Here is a 19,016-nt window from a genome sequence, read left to right as displayed (position 1 = left end):
GACACCTCTGCTGGATGGGGCTTGGGTCTTAAAAGAACTGGGCCTGTTTCAGTGTTGTGGAAGAACAGACAGGGAGAAGAAACATGCTGAGAGGTAGGAGCTGGCATTTATTAGCCCTTCTTCTGTGCTAGGCCTCGGACTGAGAAGAACTTAACACATGAGGGGCAGGCACTCTCGTGAGCCCCATTTTCTAGAAGGGGAAATGGAGGCTCAGAGAAGGCCGATGACCTGCCTCAGATCATGCCGCAAGTAAGTGGCCGAGCCCGGCCTGGAGCTCAGGCTGTCCCAGCCTGTAACAGCGGAGCACTTGGGGAGAAGCCAGGGTTGAGCCCTGCTCTCAGGGCTTTGGCACAGGACTTCTGGAACATGGTCAGGGGCCAGGATCCTGCCTCGAAGGCCGTTGGCCCAGTGTCTCCAAAAGACCTGTTGACAGACCAGAGCAGACTGGGGTAGCCCATGCCAGCAGACGGTGTGAAGTGGTTGGCAGGGGCCCTGGGTCATGTCTGTGGCATGTCTTGCTCACCCTGGGCAGACTCCAGTGGGACGCTTGATCCCTGTGGTGGGGGTTGGGTGGTAAAGCTTTTGCATTGGAGCGGGAGCGGGAGCTGAGCTGAGCCACCCACTCTTGTCCCTAAGCTCCCGAAGTAGCTTCCTACGCCTCCCAGAGACAGATGCTCTGGTAGAAATAGTGAGACACCACCTCCACCAGCAACCTAGGGGACAGCACCTGGCTCGGGGTGGGGGAGAAGGAGCCCGGGGCTCTTCGTGCCTCCCTCCCCCACTTTCATCCCCTATCTGACCTCTCCCCGAAAGGCAGGGGCCAAGTTACCCATTTTAATGTCAAGGGTTAAGGACTCCTCCTCAGCTCTTTCATGGTGGGTCACATGGCAGGGGACTCTGGAAACAGATCCAGCATGCCCTGTCGCTGCTCCATTGAACCCTGGCTCAGGGTCTTCACGCCTGAAGAAGTGGCCGCTGCATGTCATTGTGGGGGTGGGGGCTGGAGCTAATTGTCCTTGCCTGAGCGAGGGACACGCATCAGTGAGCCTGAGCCCTGCTGTCTTCCTGTTCCCTTCTGTCCCCCCCAGGCTCAGGTGGCTTTCCTCCAGGGAGAACGGAAAGGGCAAGAGAATCTCAAGACGGACCTGGTGCGGCGGATCAAGATGTTGGAATACGCGCTGAAGCAGGAAAGGTGAGCCCTGCCGCCCCGGGTCAAGCCCGAGCAGGAGGCTCCGGAGGCCGCCTGCAGTGCCTTCCAGTCCGGGGAGGTTTGGAAACCGGCGTTCCCTTCCCCGTCGCCCCAGGACTGTGTGGTTCTAGCACAGGGGGACAGAACAAGACACGGTAGATGGTATTCAGGATCGGCACTAGTAACAACATTCATAGCGTTGATGGCCCCACGGAAGACTCATTGCCTCACTGACCCCTCCCAGTCCCCTCATGGGGACAGGGGAAGCTTCCAGAGGGGGAGGACTTCTTCCGGGACTCCTGGAGCTGGGGTTGCAGCCCAGACTGCCGGACTTCGAAGAGTGGGTTCAGCATAATGCTGTGTGTGGTGCCTTTACCACCAGGGTGGCTTCCTAAAGGTGGGGGGGCGGGGGGGGCGCGGCTCATCTTTAGCGGTCGGGGAGCGGACTGTGGGAGGCCCTGGGATCTGGGACCCCTGAGGTGAGGGCTGGCCCTGTCTATTCCTCTGCGTCTGTCATCATTAATCATCTGCTCTTCTAGGGCCAAATACCATAAATTGAAGTTTGGGACGGATCTGAACCCAGGGGAGAAGAAATCAGAACCGGCAGAACAAGGTGCCCACCCCCAGGCCTGCCTGACTGGCCCACCCCACCAGATCGAGCTCAGCGTGGTGGCGCCATGTAGAGTTGGGCCACCTCTTTCTACTGTGCTCCACAGAATGCAGTCTTGACTGGGGAGCTGGGGAGGGCGTGAACTTCACTCTCAGTGCCCCCTGCACGGGCTGCTCTGCAGGGCCCCTGAGCAGGGAGGGGGCTAGATCGTGATGAAGAAGGCCAGTCCTGCCTGCTGTCCCTCTGACACAGATGGACACTGTCCCTAACATTCTAAGCTCCTTGTTCACCAACAAGTGGGTAGGGCAGGTGTTCCAGGTAGAGCGACACGTGTACGGAAGTGTGGCAACGTGAAAGAGGGTGGTGTGTTAGGGGACGGGGAGTTATTGGGTGTGGCTGGAACAGGTGGTGCGGGACAGTGGAGGTGAGGGGCTGGCGACCCATCAAGGCCTTCAGGGCTGGGTTAACAGGGATGTTGTTCTTCACATCAGACCCCTCCCACCAGGACGGGGGCAGGGCTCTTTGTAGCTCAGGCACCAGCCAGGTGCCTGGTAAATGCCCGGTAAGTAGTTCATGAGTAAAATGAACAGATAATCTCATTTAATCCTCGCAAGAATCCTAAATGCTGGGTGCTGCTGTTATTAACTGTTCCTTGGAAGAGGAAGCTGAGGCTCAGAGAGGTAAACCAGCTTGCCCAAGGTCACACAGCTGGTGAGCGGCAGAGCTCGTCTTGAAGCATACAGTCTGCTCTGCCTGCGCGTTCAGAACGGGGCCAGCTCCCCGTGTGGCAGAGCAACATAAGCTGATGGGATCTGAAGGAAGGCTGGGAGGTGGTTTGGGGAATGACCTCAGGAGAGTAGAGGGCGTGGAGGGGTGAGGGTAGGTTTCAGATGTGTGACAGTGACTGAGGAGGGTTTGAAGGGGAGGAAGGTGAAGGAGGATGGGTACCCAGCACTCCCCGAAGACAGCCTGCCTCCTTTGTCTCCACTCTGCAGTCTCTAATGGCCCCGTGGAGTCAGTCACCCTGGAGAACAGCCCGCTGGTGTGGAAGGAGGGGCGGCAGCTTCTCCGACAGTGAGTGCGAAGGACAGGGGTGCTGGGATGGGGCAGGGAGAGGGAAGTGTTTGGCTGGAGATAAGCCTGAAGACTCTGCATCCCTTCCTGTCCCCGCTGGGGGTGGGACTGTGGACTGTCAGGACCCCTGCTGGTCACACTGTGGGTGGAGCCCAGCCTGGGAGGGAGGGCAGACTTGCTGCTGGAGGCCGGTTGGGAGGTGGGGGGGCTCTCTACTCTTGGGAAGTGACCCCAGATATCGCTCACTTTAAAAAAAAAAAGGGGGGGTGTTCTGTTTTACTATTAAAGAGATCAGTGTGTTTTAGAGAATGCAAGAGTTATTGGGTAACACAAAGAAAATCACTCATAATTCCACCACCCAAGGAATCTCATGCCCCTGTAAACATTTTGGCAACTCTGGTAGGGCTGTGTGTGTGTGTTTTATAAAAGCAGGTGCGTGTTTCTCTGTTTCTTCTACTGCCTTGTTTTCGCAAAGTGCTGTGGATGTCCTTCCACATAATTTAGTTAGGTTGCATCATCGTAAGAGCTATGGGGTCGTCTGTCCCATGCATGACCGTCACCTTCCATAGCCAGTTACTGCTCACATATCATCACATTGAAGATGGTTCCTAGCGTGACAAGCCCCAGGAAGGTATTTGTCCCTATCCCCGATTTCCCTAAGCCAAATGTCCGGAAGCTTGCTAGCTTACGGTGTGTGCCGGCTGTAGCGACCGGACGGTTCTATAGGCAGCACTTGCCAGGGTGCCAGTTGCTGCCGTGCACGCGCAGTGATGCCTGGTGGAAATTCCCACGCGGTAGTATTCCCCTAACACAGAAAGGCAGGGAGGGCGTGTGCTGGCAGGAGATGACACAGCTGGTAAGTGAGGGGGTCTGAGATGTGACCTCGGGCACTCGGCTCTCAGAGCCCAACCTCTTCACCACAGGCACTCGGGATGACACAGCCTGTGAGGGGTGGGCTCAGGGGTCCCAAAGGGACCAGGTTGTGGTAAATGTAAAAGGCTTCTGAAGGACCACATATCCATAATTAATTTTTTTTCCTATTTGTAACTTTTAGACCTGTCCCAGCTAGCTTTCATTGTTTGAAATTGTGAAAGTAATAAATGCTCATTTGTAGAAGCGAGTAGAGTGAACTGTAAAGGTCGCTCTTATGTCTTTAATCCCTTATTCCAAAGGTCCAAGATCACTGCTGGTGCATCGAGTATGTATTTTTCCAGGCCTCATGGGGGGCACGTTTCAAATACGTGTTTGCGTGTGGCCTGTACTTGTACACACGTTAACTTTTTTTTTTTTTTTTTTTTTTTTTTAGTTTTTTAAACAAACATGAATTGTGTGGCTCACATAACTTAGGATTTGCGTTAAGCTGCTTATTGTGGCCATCTTGGCCCTGTGCCTCTGTTATTTTCTGCTTCTTGTCCCCATCAGTCATTTGCGGCCACAGTCGTCCGCAGTGGGCATGTAGTGTGGCTCCTGTGTCTTGGCTCTTCCGTACGGCATCCCCACTAGCATCTGTGTGACCGCATTGTGCCTGTATGTAAAGGCTTACCCTGGAAATAGATTGAAAGTGACGCATTGGGGCCTGGGGTGTGCTTATTTAAAACACAGGCGTGTAGTCTTAAGTTGCTTCTCCAAAAAGCCTGTCCCCGTTTGCCTCAGCCCCTATCGGATCTAAAGAAGCCAGGAGACACCCGAGCTGCCCTGGTTCTGTCTCTCTGCAGGTACCTGGAGGAGGTGGGCTACACGGACACCATCCTGGACATGCGGTCCAAACGTGTGCGCTCCCTCCTGGGCCGCTCATTGGAGCTCAACGGGGCCGTGGAGCCCAGCGAAGGGGGGCCCAGGGCCACGCCAGGTCCTGGGGGGCTCAGCGGTGGGGAGTCGCTGCTGGTGAAACAGATCGAAGAGCAGATCAAGAGGTGAGCGCTTGGTGCGCCCCAACAGGTCCGGTCCTCTGCGACCCCTCCTCCTGGTGACGGCCAGTGTCCTAAAGTCAGTAGTGCTCCCAGGTGCTGCGGTGGCCACTTCCTTCCTGAAGCGTACTGTGGGCTGGTTTGTTCCAGAGCTCTCGGTCCCTTTGCTGTGGGATCCTTGGATCCTGTTCTGGGTCCCCCTGTGTGTCCTCTCCTATGGCATTGTGTTCGTGCCCATATCGTGCCGCAGCTCATGCCCAGTCCAGCCCCCCTCCGGAGGCTCAGGCCTTACGCTGCTCAGCACACGGAGTGTCTCAAACACACGGAGGTCGGCCCTGGATGGTGCGCGGGGGTCCAGTGGGGAGTGAAATGCATGGCCGCCGGCCCAGGGACTTTTCCTGGTTCCTTCTCTTCTCCGTAGTTGTTACTCGTCAAAACAAGCCATTTAACAATTGCTGATGTTCAGTGCTGCAGGGAAAGGTGGAAAGAAGGAAGGACAGGGGCATGGGCAGTGGTGGGGGGGCATTCTTCACGGAGGTGACAGTGGGCAGAGAAACACAGGAAAGGGGAGAGGAGGCTGCACAAGTATTAGAAGGAGAATGTTCTAGGCAGAAGGAGTGATGATTGTTAGGGTTCCACTTGGCCCGTTCAGGAGCCCACAGCGAGTGAGCACATGGGGCTTGTGGTCTGTGGTGAGGTTGAAATCTCGGGAGTCAGATCAAATGGGGCTGGAGCGGCTGCGATAGGCAATTTGGAGTCTGCAAGTTGTGGGAAGCCCGTGGTTTTGAGCAGGCGTGTGACACGGTCTGATGTGCTGGTAGGCTTCGAGAAGGAGGGACCCTGGGGCCAGAGCGGGAGCCTCCTGTGCCCGTGAGACGAGGTGGATGCGAGCGGTGGAGGGGTGAGGAGTGGCCAGCCTCTCCTCAGGTCTGCTTTTTAAAGAAATGGATGTTGGGGAGAGGAAGGAAGCGAGGGGGTGGCTCTGGGGTTTGGTCCAAGCAACGGGAGTGGCGTTGATTACAGTGGGGAGGGCGAGGAGTGGAAGGAACAGCAAGGGGCCTGTCCGGGGCAGGTGGTTTGCTGGGTCACCCCCAGGACGAGTGATGAGCAGCCAGCCTGGAGCTCGGCCGGGGGGCGCTGCGGTCTGAACTCCCCTCCAGTTCACCAGTGTGCAGGTGGGATCTGACAGCTGGAGGCACAGCACAGGAGGCTGAGCGGGCACAGCCAGGGTTGGAGAGTGGGGGGCACCTGAGCATACGTGCTCCGCCAGGAGGCTGTGCGCACGGTGGCTGGGGAGGGAACGCCGGAGAGATCCGTCCTCCGAGCAGTGACCGTGAGCAGTTGGCAAGAACCCTCTAGAGGACCGGCCTAGTGGCAAGAAAGGAAGATGTTTCATTTATCCGAACTTCGAATTCCACCTGCGTTTCTACCGTGGACTCAGGTTTGGCAGATATGTCCTTTGCTAAGATTTGTCATACGGTTGGAGGCATTGGACAGTCGGCCAGGAGTGAAAACTGGAGGCCATCTGTCAGTCAGGAGGGGACAGGCTCATTGACGGCGAGGCTGGCAGTAGGGGCGCAAGCATTTGCAAAGTGACCGGTTCCTCTTTCCCGCCGGGCGTGTCTGCCACTTGCCTGACCTGGCCAGGATTTGCCCGGGCCGTGGGAAAGTGGGCTGTCGAGTCAGTGGTGCTTTCTCAGCTGCTCTCCTGACTCAGCACCGGCTCAGCATGTGCCCACAGATGCATGGTCGGGCGGGGGCTCGTGCTCTGGGCCTCAGAGCCCAGGGAGGAGGGGCCTGGTGTGGGGTCTGAGCGAGGGTGTTCCAGTCGGGGTGAGTGTGTGTCAGGAGGAGGCTGGGACTGGTCCCCCCTGTGTGATTGGGGTCCAGGCTCCTGTGGGGTCATGGTGGGCTCAGCCCTCTTAAGAGTGGAGTCCAGGCTCTGGCCATGGCCCCTCGGCACCCTCCCATCTGAACTTTGTCACCTAGTGGGACTAATGCTCCCCTCTGCCCCCATGTCGTGGGCAGGAATGCGGCCAGCAAAGATGGCAAAGAGCGCCTGAGTGGCTCGGTGCTGGAGCAGATCCCCTTCCTGCAGAACTGCGAGGACGAGGACAGCGACGACGACGATGAGCTGGACGGCACGCAGCACAGGAAGCCGCGCGTGAAGGTGCGCCCTCTCCCCTCCGCCCTCCGGGGGCACAGAATTGCCCCTGTGGGTGCTCTCGGGGCTCCCTTCATGGCCTGGTCTGTGTGGCCTGACCCTCTACCTTCCCAGGGTCCCCGGCCCCTCTCGGCCAAGCCCCTGCCTCAACGCTGTGCCAGGGCCCGCCTCTCCCTCCCCACCTGTCTTCTCCTGTCCTCCCTTCAGCTCACACGTTCCCCAGAGGCCTGGACCCTCCATCCTGGGCTGGCCATGCGCTGCCCTTCGCATCGCGCCCCCTTGGCGTAGCCTCATCACTATTGCGCTGAGATATTGTTGGTGCGGCTGTGGCTGTCTGTGTTCCCCCTCAGTAGCCCGTGAGCTCTGCCGGGCAGCGACTGGGGGGTTTCCTTGCTCTTCTCTCCCCAGCACCTGGGTTCAGTCTGGGGCCGGGTTGGGGGTCCCAAGGGGACTTTGTAGGTGCGAGTGTCCGGTCTGCTCTCATGTCAGGACCTAAGCCCAGGGCCACCTGCAGGGTAGCGTGCAGGTCTCAGCATGGCTTCACCGTAACGGCTTCTACCGTGCTTCACCCCTCCTTCTCAGCTTCCTGAGCCACCGTGTTCCTGCTGTTCAGTGCCACTAACCTGAGGCATGGCCTAGGCTGCTCTGGCCGATAAGCGTCAGTTTGGGCCTTTGTGGGTCTAGCCCTGAGCCAGCAGCAGCAATGTGGAGACAGAGGTCCAGTCCCTGGCTTGGGGGAGCTTGTGGCCAGCGGCGTGCCCATGCAGGGAGCCTATGTGTGGCCTTCCCATCAGAGCCCCTCCCTGCCTCCTTCAGCCTCACCGTAGCACCCCTCCTCCAGGCAGCCCTCTCTGACCTCTTACCTGCCCTTCCTCCCCTTCGCTCGGCAGGTTTGAAGCCATCTGGACCCAGACCACTCTAGGTTCATGAAACCTAGTCTGAGAACCAGTGTTCTGGTCCAGTCCTTTAATTGTACAGAGGGAAGACTAAGACTCAGGCAAGGGAGGGAACTTGCCCAGGTTCAAACAGTGAATCCCACAATCCAGATAAAACTGGAACCCTAGATACCTTATTCCTATTGGCCAGAGCTTTCCATAAACTTCTTCACCCCCGGCTGTGTGGGACCAGCTCTGTCTCCAGTGTCCCCAGTATGGCTAAGCGCAGGGTCCCGCCTGGCGTGGGTGCTCAGGGATCACATAGAGCCAGCGTGCTAGAGCTGGGTTATGGGAAAGTCAGGATGGCACTGAGTCTGGGCCTCTACCCCTGTTCCTGCTCCTTCCCGCCCCTGTTGGTATTTTCACTCCTTTCTCAGCCCTTACCTCATCCTCCTCTGGGAAGCCTGCCCGCTCCTCTCTGCTCCTCCCAGTGGAGATGATGGCTGGCTTTCCGTGCTCCTTTAGGCCTTTGTCTGTCACTGTTCTTGTCCCGCAGGCCCAGTGGAGTGGCTTATTGTGCAGGGGTCCTGAGCCTCCCCAGGCCCCCTCTCACCCGCAGACCTGCAGTGACCAGGCTGATTCCAAAGGCCTGCGAGAGTGGCCCTTGGCCTGGCTATGTCCCTTTGGGCACGTGATTCTGTCTTAGCTGCAGTTTCGGAATCCCTGCCTCTGGGTTGTTGAGGATTTAATTAACATTAACTCATGCCCAGAAAACCCTTCGCTAAGCTGGGGGCTGGCTGCACTGAGTGCTCAGTGATGGCAGTGTGAGCCAAGCCGAGCACAGCGGGCAGAACAGGGTTACTCGGGAACCCTGTCTCGTGGACCTGGGAGGACGCCTGTTACGCCGCCGTGCTCCTCTTGAGCCCGACATCCCCATTGCCTCTCCGGGCATGCTGACTGAACCTGGACCCCGGCTCTTCCACGGGGAAGGAAGGGCAGGTCACTGTGTCCTGTCCCTCCTGTCCTCCCACAGAGGCTGGCCTCTGGATGCCTGAGCAGTTTTGACTCTAGTCCTGGCTTGGACTGCTGAGCCTGTGGGAGGGTGAGCTGCAACCTCGAGGAGCTTGTGGTCTGAGTGTGGCTGGTCCTGGGGGTGCCTGGGCCTCAGTCAGGGAGCGCTGAGGAGGGACAAGCTTCCCCGGAAGAGGCAGCGTTTGAGGCGGGGGTGGACAGAGCGCTAGGGCAGGGACGGGGCATGTTCGTAAGCCAACGCTTAAAGCGAAGTCAGCATTCAAAACTGTTCGTGAGAATTCTGGGCTTCCCTTAAGCCATTTTCTGCAGCCTCAGGTTCCGAGCACACAGCTCCTGGGTGGCACTTTGTGTACGATGTGGTGACATCAGGCAGAACACGTCACTGTGGAAGGCATCCATGCGGGGAAGTGCGGGTGCCATGCCGCCCCCAAACCCCAGTCTGAGCAGGGGTCCCAGTGCACTCATCGAGGCACATGGGAGGATGGGTTCCTAGCGCTGCTTTCAGCCTGGCACGGAGGGCCGCTGGCGCTCACCAGCCCCAGCGGCCTGCTTCTCAGGATGGGGGAGCCGTGCTGTCTGCTCCCGTTCCAGAAGCAGCGCGCTGGTCACGTGAGAAAACAAAGCTTGAGCCGAGGGTGTTCTGAGGAGGACTAGGAGAACCCTTGGTGGGCTCGCGGTCCACAGCTGCCTTAGTGTGTGTGGGTCTGGGCCGGCTCGGACCAGGGACCTGAGGCCAGGGGCCTCCCTGCTCGGCCTCTCTGCTCGCGACACGTGCAGTAAGGGTCGCTGTTCGCAGGGTGCTCCAGTAACGGGGGACGCCTGCCTGGCGCGCCAAGTAACACAGAGGCTGGCGCCGCCGTTCGCCTCGGCGTCTAGACGCTGCCACTTGAATAGTGCGCCTCTGTGCACACACGTGTTCTATCGACTCATTTTCCCTGAGAAGTGCCGGTGCTGAGGGTTGGGGGTGGCGGCAGGGAGGGGAGCGGGAAGAGCAGGCAGAAGCCAGGAGGAGGGTCCTGGGAGGGGGTCACACGTGGAGGCGGAGGTGGCTGCCCTGCTGGGGGTTTGGGGGGCTGGCAGTGCCCTGGGGCTGGTAAGGAGCCGCCTCTGAAGGCTCCCAGCAGGGGGAGCACAGCGGCCCGAGTGTACTGAGGGGGGGCCCTGCTGGGGGGGAAGGGCGCTGGGAGAAGGGAAGCGGGGCCGCCCCTGGTGCAGGACGCTTCTGAGCAGGGCGAAGCCAAGGCCGGGCGCCCTGGCTTCTCTGCCCTGGAAACCCGGCGGGCTCAGGCTCCCGGCCAGAGCCTCCTGACCGGTCTGGCTTTTTCCGCGCACAGCTGCCCTCCAAGGCCCTGGTGCCCGAGATGGAGGACGAGGATGAGGAGGATGACTCTGAAGACGCCATCAATGAGTTCGATTTCTTGGGCTCAGGAGAGGAGGGGGAGGGCTCCCCGGACCCCCGACGGTGCACTGGAGAGGGGACCCACCACGAGCTGGGTAAGCGGCGGGTTTCCTGGCCAGCCTCCCTCACCGGGCGAGGTAGGGGCGCACGCAGCCCCCGGCAGCTGCTTCCTGCCCCGGAGTCTCCACCGGACGGATACGCTTCCTGAGAGGAGGGTGGCCCAGGAGAGCAGGAGGCCCATACCGTGGTGGCCAGGCCCTCACCCCTTCCCTGGAAAATCCCTGCAGGGGTGCAGCAGCCCAGCTCTTCCTGGAGTGGGGCCTCCAGCCCTCCCTGAGAGTGGCTAGCCCTTGGTGGCCTGCAGGGAGGAAGAGGATGAGGACCTGGTGGGGAGAGGCAGACAGGGCAGGGCCGCACCTTCCTCCTGCCCTGTGACTCTGAGCTGCGAGGCCCTCAGTGGTCACGTAGGTTGGCTAGGGACTTGAGGCTCCTGCCAGGCTGGGACTGACAACAGCTCCAGCTCAGTCTGTCTCCGCCCATCCCCCACTCCCACCTTGAGCCCTCTGTGGGACTAGCCCTTCCTGGCTGCCCCACATTTGCAGGAGGGGAGGCTGGTGGGCTGGTGGGCAACTCCAGCCCTTTGCTTTTGTTCCCCCAGAAAGCCGGCGGGTCAAACTCCAGGGCATTTTGGCCGACCTTCGGGATGTGGACGGGCTGCCCCCTAAAGTGACTGGTCCCCCTCCTGGCACACCGCAGCCCCGGCCACACGAAGGTAAGAGGCCCCTCCCCAAAGTCCGGTCCCCTGGGGCCCACGGCAGAGGGGGGGCTGCAGAGCTAAGCCCAGAGCTGCTGTGGCCTCAGGGTCAGAGCCTGGCCTCTAGTCTGCAGCCTCCCTGTCGCAAAAGTTCGTCTGTCTGTCTGTCTCCCTCTTCTCGTCTGTCCTGCCCTGTCTGTCCGTCTGTCTCTCCCTGTCTTTCTTTCCAGCTGTGATTCTTGATCTTGTGCTCTCCCTGTCTCTCTTTCTGACTCCTTGCTTATCTCCCTTTCTGCCTCTCTCTGTCTTTCTCTCTCTCTCCCTGCCCCTCTCTGCCCCCTCCCTCCCCTACCCCTACCAGGTTCCTTTGGCTTCTCCTCAGACGTTTTCATCATGGACACTATCGGGGGCGGGGAGGTGAGCCTGGGGGACTTGGCAGATCTCACCGTTACCAACGACAACGACCTCAGCTGTGATGTAAGTTCTTGGGGTGCCCCCCCGCCGCGGGTCCTCACTGGGCATCCTGCACTGTGCCTGCTCTCGCTGAGCTCTGACTGGTGCCCTGCCTGCGCTCGGCCCCCTTGTGGGAGGATGCTGTGAGGTTATTCAGCAGCTCGCCCTGGTTTACCAGGAGCTGCGGACATGGCTGGGGGCGCAGGGCTTGAGGGGGTTCCTGAGGTGCGGGACCTGGTGCCCGGCTCCTGCAGGTGCTGCACCCTTCCACCCCGGCTTATGTGCATCTCGTGTCCAGGCCCCCCACGGGCTCAGTGCAGGGCGAGGGGGTAGCATCTGAGGAAGGGGGCCGGGGGGCGGCACAGCGCAGGGAAGATGGTCTGTGTGGGGGGTGGGCACTGAGCTGACTTGTGCAGCCAGAAACCTCAAGAGCAGGCGCGAGCGGGGCCGGTGGGCAGAAGGGCCGGGGTGGAAGGAGGTGTCAGGGCCAAGTGTTCGGAGCCAGCACCCGCAGAGGGCCCTCTGGCCATCCGGGAGTCTGTGAGTCAGGTGTACATGTGCGTTTTCCCATGGCAGACCAGCTGCCACAGCCCTTAGCCAGATCTTGAGTGCTTGGTGACCCCAGCAAGGTTGGGGCACGGCTGTTGGATGCCCGGAAGGCGGGCTTCCAGGGTGGAGGCTTTGAGCAGGAGTGTGCCTGTGAGAGCATACCTGCACAGCGACAGAGGCTTGGGGGTGACGGCGGAAGTGGGGACCGTGGGGGTGGAGTCCACGTGAAGGGGTTGGTCAGGTGTGAACCCCATGTTGGGGCAGGACACCGAGTCTCTCCTAACAGTCTGCTCGTCATCTTTGCCAGTTGGTTGCCCTTGGGTTCCCCCCAGAGAGTGCCACCATTGTCCACCAGGGCCTGGGCAGCGTCTCTGGCACACACACGCACCCCTCCCCCGCAGGTCACTGACTCTGCTCCGCAGTCTCCTCCCACTGTGTGGACCTGTCCCCATTTCCACTCCCCAGCATGTGCTCTGCGTGACCTTCTCTTCCCCTGAGAGGCTTTTCTCGACCCCTTAGCCTCCCTGCAGCCACCCACATCTTCCCCAGTCCGTGTCTTTTCCCTGCTCTAAACCCTCCTAGGGCTCCCTGTTTCCCTCGGGGTGAGATGCAGGTGCCCGAATGCCGCTCCGGCCTGAGCTCCTGCCACTCTCTGCCCTGCTCTCTGTAACCCGGGCCTCCTCTCAGGCTCCAGACCCGCTCCGGTAGCTGCAGGGGCTCGGCACACGCGGTGTCCTTCCTCAGTCAACTCGCCTGATCTGGTTAAGGCCTGCTCCTTCGGTGTCTTCTCAGGAAAGCCTCACTCATGGCAGCAGAGCCAGCCAGGCTGCTTGGGCACCTCTTTCCAGTCTGTTTTTAATTCCTGGCGCTGCTCAGAGTTCACAGTCCCGGGCAGTGTGGGGCGATCTGACGTCTTCCCCGAGCCCCCTCTGAACTGACTGTCTGCCTCAAAGGCAGCTCATGCCCGCACACTGTAGGACTCAGTGAGCGAGGGGGGCTGCAGGCAGGGAGCCTGGGGCTGGAGGCTAGTTGGGGGTGCTCCACGGGGGTCTGGGTGATTTGACATCCTGGATGCCAGTCAGTGTCCGCGGGAATGCGGGGACACTGAGGCATCTCCCCCCCGCCCCAGCTCTCTGACAGCAAAGATGCCTTTAAGAAGACATGGAACCCCAAATTCACTCTCCGCTCACACTACGACGGCGTGCGCTCCCTGGCTTTCCACCACAGCCAGTCTGCCTTGCTCACTGCCTCCGAGGACGGCACGCTCAAGCTGTGGAACCTGCAGAAGGCTGTTACAGCCAAGAAGTGAGGGCGCAGCCGTGGGCTGGGAGGGGATCTGGGTTCAGGGTGAGGAGGGGCTCTTGGTGACGTTGGGCTTCCTCCCCCAGGAACGCTGCGCTCGATGTGGAACCTATCCACGCCTTCCGGGCTCACAGGTAGGGCAGTGCCCCTGAAGGGAGTCTGGCCCCTGGCCTGCCCACTGCTACCCCAGGGGGGCCCTCTGCACATGCACCCCATTGCTCCCAGTGCTCTGCAGACCGAGGTGCTCCGTAGCTGGTTCTCAGCCCAGGCTTTGGAGTTAGAAACGGGCGTGAGGAGATGGGGGAAGGCAGGCCTGGGGGGAGGACAACCAAAGTCCCCGATGCTGAAATCCTTTTGGCCATCCTTGAAAAATCTGGCATAGGGCTTGAAGGTCCCATGCAGGGGGCCTGGGGAGGGGTGAGATTGAGTGTTTCATCGCCCCTCCACCACCTGTGCATCTTGCAGGGGCCCCGTGTTGGCAGTGGCCATGGGCAGCAACAGTGAGTGCTGCTACAGTGGGGGGGCAGACGCCCGCATCCACAGCTGGAAGATTCCAGACCTCAACATGGACCCCTACGATGGCTACGGTGAGGACAGTTCCCTCCACCCACCTGCTCACTGTGTCCATGGGAGCCCCTACATTCCCCCTGCATCCCCTTGTGCCTGACCGTGCACCACCAACCCAGGGGAGCATGGAGCAGAGTGTTCAGCTCGTGATGGGGGTTGGACAGGCTGAGGCAGGAAAGAGATGGCCTGGGGGGACTGCCTCCCAGGGGATCTGGGGGGTGAGCTACCCAGCCCATGCGTGGCGGGCTCTGGCGGTGCCTTCTGGGGACTGAGCGCAGGGAGGTGGCAGCGAGAAGCCGAGCAGGGAGAGGGGAAGTTAGTTGGGCGGGGCTGTAGGGAGTCTGCTCGATCCTTGGTACACCTTTAACAGCTAAGTGCAGAAGTGACCACACTCGCTTCTGTTCAGTGCGTTCCGTCCCTGGTGATGGTTCTTTCGATAACAATTTTGATGACACGGATGGCTGTCTGGCATTTTGTCAGGTGGAGTTTAAAGGTCTGTGTCTCCCCTTGAGGATCTTACACTGTTTTCCTCAAGAACGGTACCCACCCTGTGAAAGGTCAGGGGTCAGTCCCAGGGAGTCTGCGCTCTGGGCCAGGCAAGCTGCCCCACACTGGGGGTTGGCGGGGCCTGAACAGAGCGGCCCGTGTGGACTTGAGTGACCAGGGAGGCAGGGCTTGTGCCTGGGGCCAAGCCGGTGGGGGGAGGTTAGGGGGGTGGGGAGGGCAGCAAGGAGCATGGCCGGGCCAACTCAGAGGGCCCAGACTGCAAAGGGTCTGGGGACCACAGAGCTACCATTGTCCCTTCTCCCCTTAACTAAGAATCACGTACCAAGCCCCTGTTTTGTAGGTCCTGTGGGGTTGGCAACAAACGGAGCATCCCTGCCCTCTGAGCTTCCATTCTGGGTTGCTTTTGGAGCCCTGAGATTTTTTCAGAACCGCCAGTGGTCAGAGTGTGAGCAGCTAGCTGGGCAGGTTCCTGTGGTGACAGCTCAAGGCCATGAGGAAGCTGGGGACGAAGCTGGGTGAATGGGGGGGCCCCAGCCTAGCCGCCTGGTTCTCTGTGCTCTAGAGCTGGTTAGGTTGGGGCTGGCGGCCCTGACATGGCTTGTTTCCTCCCTTCGGTGCGACTAGACCCAAGCGTGCTGAGCCATGTCCTGGAGGGCCATGGGGACGCTGTATGGGGCCTAGCCTTCAGTCCCGCCTCCCAGCGCCTGGCCTCCTGCTCTGCCGACGGCACCATCCGTATCTGGGATCCCAGCAGCAGCCCAGCCTGCCTCTGTACCTTCCTCACAGCCAGCGGTGAGTGGCGGGAACAGGCCTGGAGGGATGCCAACACCTCATGGAGGAGCCTTGTAGAGTCGGAGGCCCCAACAAGAGCATGAGGGCGCAGGCTTCCCAAGTCCTGTCCTGCAACCCCGGGGCAGGACCAGGTCTGTTAAGCAGCCTTCCCTTCCCTCTGTCCTCAGATCATGGGATCCCCACCTCAGTGGCCTTCACCAGCACCGAGCCTGCCCACATTGTGGCATCCTTCCGCTCCGGCGACACCGTCTTGTATGACCTGGAGGCTGGCAGTGCCCTCCTCTCGCTGGAATCCCGGGGGAGCAGTGGTAAGAGGGGCCCAAGTGCCCGGGGCTGGTATCTGAGTGCCTCCAAGGCCTCAGTCCCTCCTGTGGCTTTGGTGACCTGACATCCAGTGAGCAGAGGACAGTTTCCATACCTGCCTCAGGGGATCTGGGTGGGAAGGAGAAAAGCCCAGCTGCCACCACTGTGGCCAGCACGGGGCTCTCAGGAAGGTCAAGGGAAGAGAGATCATCAGGGACTTACCTGTCAGGCGTCTTGGAGGAGTGGATGGCCTCTGTGGGTTGCTGTTCCCTGTCCTGTGCCATCCCTGGCAGGGCGTGGTGCCCGTCTTACAGATGAAGCACTATGGTCCCAAGCAGGAGAGCGCCGGGCGGGGGGCAGGGCTGTGGACCGTGGTTCTCCTCTTGTCTTTGTCCGGTTCTCCTCTTGTCTTTGTCCTGGTCTCCCTGATATCTCCCATGTTCTTCCCTCCTTGCCTTCTAGGCCCAACCCAGATCAACCAGGTGGTGAGCCACCCGAACCAGCCCCTCACCATCACCGCCCACGATGACAGAGGCATCCGCTTCCTCGACAGCCGGACAGGTGAGGCCCCGCCTTCCTGAACCCCTGCTCCCTCATGCTCCTGGGGGGACTGCCCACGTGGCAGGCTCTCGGCGTCCAAGCTGGGCCTCTGCCTTCCCAGGCAAGGTAGCGAGGAAAAGTAACGTGCCACCCACCCTCCCTCCCCAGGGAAATCTGTGCACTCCATGGTTGCCCACCTGGACGCGGTCACCTGCCTCGCCGTGGACCCCAACGGTGTGTTCCTGATGTCGGGAAGTAAGTCGGGAACCTCGGGGCTCCTAAGGAGCGAGGGTGTGTGGGAGCGGAAGAGGAGGAGACTTGGGCACTGGTTAGGGGGAGTGCTCCAGGGTTCCCTGAGGTGGGGGAGCGGGGGCAGGGGGCCTTTTCGGCAAAGTATCCTGCACGCAGAGCCTCCTGGAGGCATTTGCCTGCGTCTCGGTTCACGCAGGTAACCCTCTCGGGTGGGGGTGTCATGCCTACCGTGTGGATGTGGAAACAGGCTCACAGAAGGGACAGACTTTGGTCACAGCGTAGTGGCTTGGGTGCAGGAGTGAAGTTGGGGTCTGGGTCTCGGTCCTCACAGGGTCCTTAGCATTCGGGAGCACGTGCTGTGTGCGGATGCGTGCGCAGAGGTCCGGGTCCTGTGCGGCCGGGGCCCCGGAAGGATGGGGTGGCGCATGGGCAGATGGAGAAGGGGCCGTAGCTGCCCAGGGAGCTGAAGGTTGTGCACGGCTCATCAGGGAAGCCATGGGCAAGGGGCCTCCTGCCACTCGCCTCTGGTCCCCGCCATCAGAGCCTGGGTGGGAGGTGACGAGTGAGCACACGGGATGGGGACCCATTGTGGCCTGTTCTCCATCCGTCCTGTGATAGTAGCAGCTGATGATAGAGGGGGTGGTCAGTGAGATCGAGTTCGGGAAGGAGAAGCTTTGGGACAAGGCCCAGGGACCCGCTGTGAGGGACAAATAAAGCCAGCTTCTGCCACAGCCGGCCCAATCTTTCTAACACCTGAGTCAGGCCGTGTCCGTAGATAGCTTGTGCATCAAGGCCCAGTCCTGTCTGCTCCCCACTCTCTGACCACCCCCCACCCCCACCGGCCCAGTGTTCCTAGTTGGGCTGCTCCAGCTGTACCCACCTCTCGCCAGTCCTCAGAACCTTCCCTTGGCCCACCCTGCTGTCTCCCAGGCTCTTCCTCCTGATACCCCCTTGGCCATTCTGTCCTCACAATGACCAGGGCCCACAGTGCTGCTGATCCCCTGCAGGATTCGTTCTGCTGTCTCGTTTCCTCCCTGCCACATTGGCATGTCAGCAGCCCCAGGGCGGGGAGCTTGGCCTGGTTGGCCTAGGACGTTCACTGTGCCCCCCAGGGTTGAGTACACAGGCGCCTGGTGAATACTCGGCAGCCGGGCGGGTGGGCGGCGGGCTGGGCATCCAAAGATGGCTGGAGAAGAGGCTGCCAGTCCAGAGGCTGAGGGTCAGAGGAGCTGGGGTATGTGCCGGGGGACAGCCCTTTCTGCTCCCGCACCTGCGCAGGCCACGACTGTTCCCTGCGCCTGTGGAGCCTGGACAACAAAACGTGCGTGCAGGAGATCACGGCCCACCGCAAGAAGCACGAGGAGGCCATCCACGCTGTCGCCTGCCACCCCAGCAAGGCCCTCATCGCCAGCGCCGGCGCCGACGCCCTGGCCAAGGTCTTCGTGTGATGCCTGCCTGGCCCCACTCTGGCCGCCGCAATGGCTGGGGAGGGGGCCGGGCAGGTGGCGCTGAGGTGAGGGGCCGGACAGGAGGGAGGCTCGGCCTGGGAGGGTAGAAACCCCCCGCCTCCTCACCCTAAGCGGGACCTCACACGTGTCCCTTCGCTTGGCCCTTCTAGAGGGTGCTGTGTCCCAGGGTGGTGGCTGAGGCACCTTGTGCGAATCATCGAGGTAGCAGCCCCTGGGCATCGCGGGGGCTAGCCAAGGCGGCCTGAGCTCTGGTACCTGGGGCATCACGCTCCAGCCTGCCTTCCTTCTCTCTACCTCAGGTGACTCCCAGCCTCCCTAGAGGTCCGGCCTCTTCCCGCCTGCCTGGGAACCTGGTGGTGCTAACGGCCCTTTCCCCAGGAGGCCGTCCCCCACGGCCTGTCCTTCCCCAAGCATCCAGCCTGGGGAGCAGCCTCCTTCAGGAATCCCCCTCCAGGATGGCCTCAGGGAGTTTCCTCTCTGTGCCCTGACGCCCAGTCCTGGTATCAGAGCTGCCGTCTCCGGTGCAGCACAGCCAGGGCTGGGTGTCCTGGGGGATCAGCTTTTCCAAGATGCCAGAAGGTGCCAGGTTCTCTCTTTGAACCCCCGACCCCCCTTCTCCATCTTCCCACATGAGTGGGAGCTGTGCTTGAAGGAGCCCCAAGCGCCACTACTCTGGGTCCCCTGGGAAGCCATGGAGCTGGCTGGACCCTGGGCTGTCCTCAGGGGGAGTGCCCGGCCTGGCCCACCCCAGAAGCACGCCCAGTCTCCCACCCTCCCCTCCAGTTCCCTCAACACAGCTTTCCAGACACTACCCAGCGCCTCCAGGGCCAGTAACTGCCTGGGGAATAGGTGATGCCCTCGGGGGGGGGGGGGGGGCGCGCCTACCCCTACTTCCCCCACCGCTCCCAGCACTCTTCCAGGGGCAGCCCCCCAGCCCCCATGGGGTCACCCATGGGGACAGATGGCCTTCTCTTGCCCCTCCTTGGGGCATGGAGGCTGGAGGGGGCCCCCTGGGTCCCCCACAACTCCCTGTATATCTGTATAAATAAATGGGATGTTAATGGAGCCCTGCCCCCTACCCCCATGTCATTATCACTGTGTGATAGTCTGTGTCTCCTCTCCTCGTCCTCCACTCTCTTCCTCTATTTATTTCACTCTCTTTTTTGGGTTCCACCCTGGGCCCTCGGGCCCCCTTCCAGGTTCCTGTTTATAAGCCCCCGTCCCCCATGCTCTGGACTTGGATGTGAGAGTCGTCTCAATAAACCCTTTGGAGTAAGA

General features: G+C 60.7%; 1 protein-coding gene across 4 annotated transcripts in view; it reads left to right on the top strand.

The window, feature by feature from the left end:
* STRN4 (striatin 4) overlaps positions 1-19,016 on the top strand; it is a 25,297-nt gene extending 6,281 nt beyond the window's left edge. Inside the window, exons 2-19 of one of the 4 annotated variants that reach the window (XM_047711290.1) lie at positions 1,089-1,192; positions 1,729-1,802; positions 2,795-2,873; positions 4,589-4,786; positions 6,809-6,950; positions 10,186-10,345; positions 10,909-11,022; positions 11,366-11,481; positions 13,136-13,311; positions 13,395-13,442; positions 13,774-13,895; positions 15,007-15,174; positions 15,342-15,482; positions 15,940-16,038; positions 16,186-16,272; positions 17,548-17,782; positions 17,888-17,939; positions 18,038-19,016. In XM_047711290.1, the coding sequence (XP_047567246.1) occupies positions 1,089-1,192; positions 1,729-1,802; positions 2,795-2,873; positions 4,589-4,786; positions 6,809-6,950; positions 10,186-10,345; positions 10,909-11,022; positions 11,366-11,481; positions 13,136-13,311; positions 13,395-13,442; positions 13,774-13,895; positions 15,007-15,174; positions 15,342-15,482; positions 15,940-16,038; positions 16,186-16,272; positions 17,548-17,717 (1,998 nt within the window). In that variant the 3' untranslated portion in view covers positions 17,718-17,782; positions 17,888-17,939; positions 18,038-19,016. Of the gene's footprint in view, positions 1-131; positions 250-1,088; positions 1,193-1,728; positions 1,803-2,794; positions 2,874-4,588; positions 4,787-6,808; positions 6,951-10,185; positions 10,346-10,908; positions 11,023-11,365; positions 11,482-13,135; positions 13,312-13,394; positions 13,443-13,773; positions 13,896-15,006; positions 15,175-15,341; positions 15,483-15,939; positions 16,039-16,185; positions 16,273-17,547; positions 17,783-17,887; positions 17,940-18,037 lie in introns of all 4 variants that reach the window. The other 3 variants (XM_047711292.1, XM_047711289.1, XM_047711291.1) reach the window with 3 other exon arrangements.

The sequence above is a fragment of the Lutra lutra genome, chromosome 17 (assembly GCF_902655055.1).
Source record: "Lutra lutra chromosome 17, mLutLut1.2, whole genome shotgun sequence".
Taxonomy (NCBI): Eukaryota; Metazoa; Chordata; class Mammalia; order Carnivora; family Mustelidae; genus Lutra; species Lutra lutra.
The sequence above is the reverse complement of the archived record's forward strand: the minus strand, read 5'-3'. Positions and strand labels throughout refer to the sequence as shown.